This window comes from Oncorhynchus nerka, linkage group LG15 (genome assembly GCF_034236695.1).
Source record: "Oncorhynchus nerka isolate Pitt River linkage group LG15, Oner_Uvic_2.0, whole genome shotgun sequence".
NCBI lineage: Eukaryota > Metazoa > Chordata > Actinopteri > Salmoniformes > Salmonidae > Oncorhynchus > Oncorhynchus nerka.
In genome coordinates this window covers 2803548-2809951 of record NC_088410.1, presented here as the reverse complement: position 1 = coordinate 2809951, position 6404 = coordinate 2803548, and the positions used below count along the sequence as shown (strand labels likewise).

The 6404-nt window shown below is 42.0% G+C and overlaps 1 protein-coding gene across 1 annotated transcript; it reads left to right on the top strand.

The window, feature by feature from the left end:
* The first annotated feature begins 427 nt into the window (after window positions 1–427).
* On the top strand, window positions 428–5960 carry LOC135559954 (zinc finger protein ZFP2-like). Its single transcript, XM_065000851.1, has 2 exons — window positions 428–1160; window positions 4750–5960. Exons 1-2 carry the CDS (start codon window positions 716–718, stop codon window positions 5868–5870), a joined length of 1566 nt encoding a protein of 521 aa, XP_064856923.1. The 5' UTR covers window positions 428–715; the 3' UTR covers window positions 5871–5960.
* The last annotated feature ends 444 nt before the right edge of the window (window positions 5961–6404 follow it).

The following is a 6404-nucleotide window of genomic DNA, read 5'->3' as shown; positions in this document are numbered from 1 at the left end:
GAATGATAATCACTAGTGAGTCCAGCAGCACAATAAGGCTGAACAATAAGGCTGCTGAGTCCAGCAGGCCTGTCTACACTGGACAATGTGGTTGACAATGTACCGATGTGTAAATATTCTCATTTTCATCGTCTGCAGTTGTATTGATGTCATTTACATGCTTGTTATGTGTTTTATGTACATAGATCCGCGTACAGAATTTCCCAGTGAGATAAAGTCATGATCTTATCTTGTGTAGAGGAAAGTCTTGGCTGTAAGAGGTAAGAGAAAACGTATTTGTTCATTTTTCAAATGATTTGTTATGGTTTTCTTTTTTTCCCCTCCAGAATAAACCATGTCGTGAATAACTGCTTTGCCAACTCCAGGCAGCAGATGGCGACTTGAGTATTTCAGGTGATGCTCCTTGTGTGACGTATAATCTAGCGGACGGAACGCTTCTTCAACAACAACTCGGCTACTGATGCAGACAGTTCCGTATCTTGCTCGTCAACATAAAACCCACAAATTCAAATTCTTTGTCCGTATTTGTGTATATTAATCTGTGTTTTTAACGCAATTTTGTTTGCATATCTCCTAGTTAAATTGTAAAATAGCTTGTTAGATTGACTAATTCGTTAAGATTGATGCTTAGCCTAGTACTAGGCTAGTCGCTAATTCTAGCTAACTTTCATCCCCGACCTAGGAGTGAAGTTGAGTCCGCTATCCTTGCTCGAACATGAGCTCACTAAGCTACTCCTTCCCTGCTAAAGAAGAAGAGGTCGGATGGACGGAGAAAGAAGATCTGAACATTGTCGTGAAAGAAGACGAGGAAGTGAAAGACGAGAAAGAGCCTTTTGGAGTGAAAGAGGAAGAGGGGATAGAGGCTGTCACAGTGGAAGAAGAGGAGGAGGTAGAAGCTTTCAGAATCAAAAAGGAGGAAGAGGAGGCTATCACATTGAAAGAAGAGGATGATGTTACCGTGAAATACGAGAAAGAGCCTTTAGGAGTGAAACACGAAGAAGGAATAGAGGCTGTCACAGTGGAAGAGGAGGTAGAAGCTTTCAGAATGAAAAAGGAGGAAATCACATTGAAAGAAGAAGATGAGTATTTTATAGTGAAAGAAGAGAAAGGACATTTTGGAGTGAAAGACGAAGAGGAGACTAGAGATCTGATTAACACTAGTGAGTACTATCTTAAAAACAGGAGCACCAACTCTGCAGTTGTTCAACTAATGTATGATTTTTAATAAGAGTCATTCTACTGACGTTTTACACTTGAATATGTTATTCAGGGGTGCGTTCAGTACGAGAGAACAGTGTTCAGCGTTTAATTAAACTGTGTGATTGGTGTCCCAGAGATTGTGCTTTCAAATGGTCACATCCATGTTAAAGGAGAAATGTGAAATACCTCAATTTGTGGGTCACGAAGCAAAACAAAAAAAAGTTTATTTAAGCATTAACAAACACACTCTGTGTGACAGACACTTTGGCTGTATCAGAATACCCCAAAGGAAGGTTCCTCAGTGGCTAGATTATTAGAACCATAATCTACAGGTAAATTAAGGAGAAATGCTGCATCTTTTTGACTATTCCGATTCAGCCACTCACCATAAAGCCCAGGAAGGTTAGCCTAGTGGTTAGAACGTTGGACTCGTAACCGGAAGGTTGCAAATTCAAATCCCCGAGCTGACAAGGTGACGGGATTTGGGTTACCACTGTTCCTAGGCCGTCATTGAAAATAAGAATTTGTTATTTAACTGACTTGCCTAGTTAAATAAAGGTAAAATAAAAAAATCCCACATGTTCATTGAAGAATTCGCATGCAAAATTGGCATATATTCGCAGTCCTAAAACCCCCCCCCAGGTGGATCATTCTATCAATCCTCATATATTCTCACTCCTAAAATCTCCCCAGGTGGGCCATTCTATCAAACCTCATTGTACATATTTGTTAATATGGTCCTCCTGACTACCAAATAAGATTGAGGTCAGAGAAGAGTTGATATCGCAAAAGTTTTTCAATCCAATGAAACTTGATTTTCCCCAAATCAGTTTTTGAGATGTCGGTGCGCTCACTAGGAATTTATGCTGTTTATATGTTCAGATATACAATGGGGTCCGAAATGATTGACTCTTGATAAAGATGAGTAAAAAAAGATTGTAAAATAAATACAGATATTGAGCTATATTGTGTGCAAAAAAAATGGGAAATGATATGTCTAATACAATTGTTCGGAGAAAGATAAATGATTGAATCCCATGTTTTCAGCACCTTTCAATACCTTATGAGGAAAACAGCGCTGAAACTTTTTTCTAAAATGTTTTATATGTGATCGTTGAAGATCCTTTCCAAATGTGTTCAACAGTCTTTCCAGCTTCAGTTTGAAGGGATTGTTACCAATGTTATCCGTGTTGGCCGTGTTGGCTAGCTCCTCCGAACAGTGTCCTGACGAGAGAGCACATTTTCTATGCCAGGCAAAATCACGCATCATTAGCTTATTGTTATGGATGTATCCAAATAAATGTCACAAGAAAACATCTTAAACAAACGCAAACGCAGCTACTTTGTTGTCATTCTGTTTGACGTGACCGTGTTAGCCATAGTTGGCTAGCTCGCAAGCAAGGGATAAGAACGTTGCCAGCCGGCAAATGAACGACCGCGTTGCATCCATAGATAGACAACTAAAAGAAGTGGGTCGCGTCTCACGGCAATTTAACCGATAGAGTGAATGACCATTCGGCTTGTCTAGCAGCCATAGATTTGTGTCGGGATTATATCTCATGGAAGGATTAAACAAAATGAATAAATTCATTTAAATAAATATTTTAATGAAAATATGTCAATCATTATTTCGATATGTCGGTATCCCGTTGTATAAAAGTGATAATGCCCACGAAGATGGCGTTTGGAGGATATATTGGCACGATATATAGACAGAGGCGGAACAACTGTGTGAATATAACTTTCAAACACTGTCTTCTCAGACGTTATCACTTAAACACTACAGCCACTCTGTGATGACGCACTCTGCTGGTCTACCTTTACATTTCAGCCATTTAGCAGACTCTTATCCAGGGAGACTTACAGTACTGAGTCATTTAGCAGATTCTCTTATCTAGAGAGACTTACAGTACTGAGTCATTTAGCAGACACTCTTATCCAGGGAGACTTACAGTACTGAGTCATTTAGCAGATTCTCTGACTTACAGGGAGACTTACAGTACTGAGTCATTTAGCAGACTCTCTTATCTAGAGAGAGCAGATTCTCTGATCCAGACTCTCTTATCCAGGAGACTTACAGTACTGAGTCATTTAGCAGACTCTCTCTTATCTGAGAGAGACTTACAGTACTGAGTCATTTAACAGACTCTCTTACTGAGTCATTTAGCAGACTCTCTTATCCTGAGAGACTTACAGTACTGAGTCATTTAGCAGACTCTCTTATCTAGAGAGACTTACAGTACTGAGTCATTTAGCAGACTCTCTTATCCAGAGAGACTTACATTACTGCATTCATATTATTAAGATAGCTAGGTGAGACAGCAAGATATCACAAGCATAACAAATACATTTTCCCTCAACAACGTAGTTATCAGCAAAATCAGTGTAACTGATTGGCCGACTGGACCCAAAATCAGTGTAACTGATTGGCCGACTGGACCCAAAATCAGTGTAACTGATTGGCCGACTGGACCCATCTGGTTGAGGAGGGGACATGGGGTTTATTTAAGATGCTATTTAAAGAGGTTTCAGATGTTTTCAGAAGATGGGGAGGGACTCTGCTGTTCTGACATCAGGGGAAGCTTGCTCCACCAATGGGGTGCCAGGACAGAGAAGAGCTTTGATCGGCAGCTGACCTCCAGTAGGGGGGAGGGCCAAGAGACCAGAGGTGGCAGAACAGAGTTTTCTGGTTGGGTTGTTAAGAACACTATTCTGATGATAATCCCCAGAGAAGAGCTTTGATCGGCAGCTGACCTCCAGTAGGGGGAGGGCCAAGAGACCAGAGGTATTGGAATGATAATCCCCTATTGGAACTTGACCCTCCTAGGTACCCTCTCTAAGGTCAGAGTTCACCATCAAGCAGGTCTTAGTGATTGGTACATCAACCCATTTCTGAAGTGATTCAAATGTAAAGTCTATTCAACCCCCCGAGTCAGCCTTGATTTAATGTTTTGACCCGGGGAAGGAGGAAACAAGGTGTGCTGCCATACAGGTCAGAAGCCTGGACTAATGGATATACAACTAAAAGACTTCAGAAGTCGGTCGCGTCTCCGGCAACTTAACCGATAGAATGAATGACCATCGGCTTCACTAGCAGCCATAGATTTGTGTCGGGATTATATCTCATGGAAGGATTAAACAGACAACCCCCCCCCCCATGCCCCAAGTCAGCCTTGATTTAATGTTTTAACCCAGGGAAGGAGGAAACAAGGAACTGTTAAGGCCTGAGTATTTAGGTCTGCCCTCCGCTCACGAGGGTGGCAGATTGTTACAAACCTTGCAGTCATTTCAGTCTCACTGTGGATATATTTGTTTAATACAACTTTTGAATATAGAAGTTGTTCAGCTAATCTCTTGCATCCATCATAGCCTGAAGGAAGGGGGGAACAGTTCCTCCTGCTGTTCCGAAAACCAAGCATCAGGGTCTTGAAGATGATGGATTTTATTGAGGGATCTTGTCTAGATTAAACCTTGTGGAAAGCGTTTTATCATGTAGAAGTGTCATTCAGGTCTTTCTGTTTAAGCAAATACTCTTGTTTGTCTTTTTAGCAGGAGAGATACCAGACTCTCACCCTGACTGTTGGAAGAGTCCAGACCCAGAGACGACCAAACCAGCAAGACCATACCACTGTTCCCAGTGTGGAAAGAGATTTATTCAGTCATCGCATTTGAAAGAACATGAGAGAATACACACAGGAGAACAGCCATTCCAATGTTCCCAGTGTGGAAAGGGTTTTACAAATGTAGGGAACCTGAAAACGCATGAGATGACACACACGGGAGAGAAGCCTTTCCACTGCTCCCAGTGTGGAAAACGTTTTACCCAGTTAGGGAATTTGAAAACACATGAGATGACACACACAGGCGAGAAGCCTTATCACTGCTCCCATTGTGGAAAGAGTTTTAGACACTCGGGACATCTTAAAGTACATGAAAGAACACACACTGGAGAGAAGCCCTACCAATGCTCCCAGTGTGGAAAGGGTTTTGGACACTCATGGCATCTTAAAGTGCATGAAAGAACACACACTGGAGAGAAGCCGTATCAATGCTCCCAGTGTGGAAAGGGTTTTGGGCACTCATGGCATCTTAAAGTGCATGAAAGAACACACACTGGAGAGAAGCCATATCAATGCTCTCACTGTGGAAAGAGATTTATCCAGTCATTGCACCTGAAAGAGCATAAGAGAAAACACACAGGAGAGAAGCCTTTCCAATGTTCTCAGTGTGGAAAGAGTTTTATCCAGTCATCGCATCTGAAAGAGCATAAGAGGATACACACAGGAGAGAAGCCTTTCCAATGCTCTGAGTGTGGAAAGACTTTTAGCCAGATAGGGCAGCTGAAATATCATGAAAGAAAACATACAGGGGAAAAGCCTCATCACTGCTCCCAGTGTGGAAAGGGTTTCAGATACTCAGGGCATCTAAAAGTGCATGAAAGAACACACACTGGAGAGAAGCCGTATCAATGCTCCCAGTGTGGAAAGGATTTTAGACACTCCGGGCATCTTAAAGATCATGAGAAAATACACACAGGAGAACAACCATTCCAATGCTCTCTGTGTGGAAAGAGTTTTACCCATTTAGGGAACCTGAAAATGCATGAGATGACACACACAGGAGAGAAGCCTTTTCACTGCTCCCACTGTGTAAAAGTTTTACCCAGTTAGGGAACTTGAAAACGCATGAGATGACACACACAGGAGAGAAGCCTTTCCACTGCTCCAAGTGTGAAAAGGGTTTTAGAACCTCTGGGAACCTGAAAACGCATGAAATGTCACACACAGGAGAGAAGCCTTTCCAATGCTCCCAATGTGGAAAGAGTTTTACCCAGTTAGCGAGCCTGAAAAGGCATGAAGGAACACACACGGAATAGAATCCTTTCCAGTGTTCTCAGTGTGGAAAGACATTTTCCTGGTCAGAAAGACCTGAAAATCACACGAGAGAAGAGAGACACTGTTGTGGGTGGCAGAATTTGGGGTGAGCTGTTGTAACTTCTCCAGGTTGATGCTCTGTTCAGTGATGAACTGCATTTCATAAACGACTACACCTATTACCTGTCTGCACCCTAACACATTGTTGCCATTGTCGTCTGTAACTGTTGCATTAATTAAGTACTATTATCACCTTCCTCTATATGAGGGGACATGCAACTATCTGCATTTTTTTGGGGAGTTCTTCCCTGACTATGATCAGTGAGACAG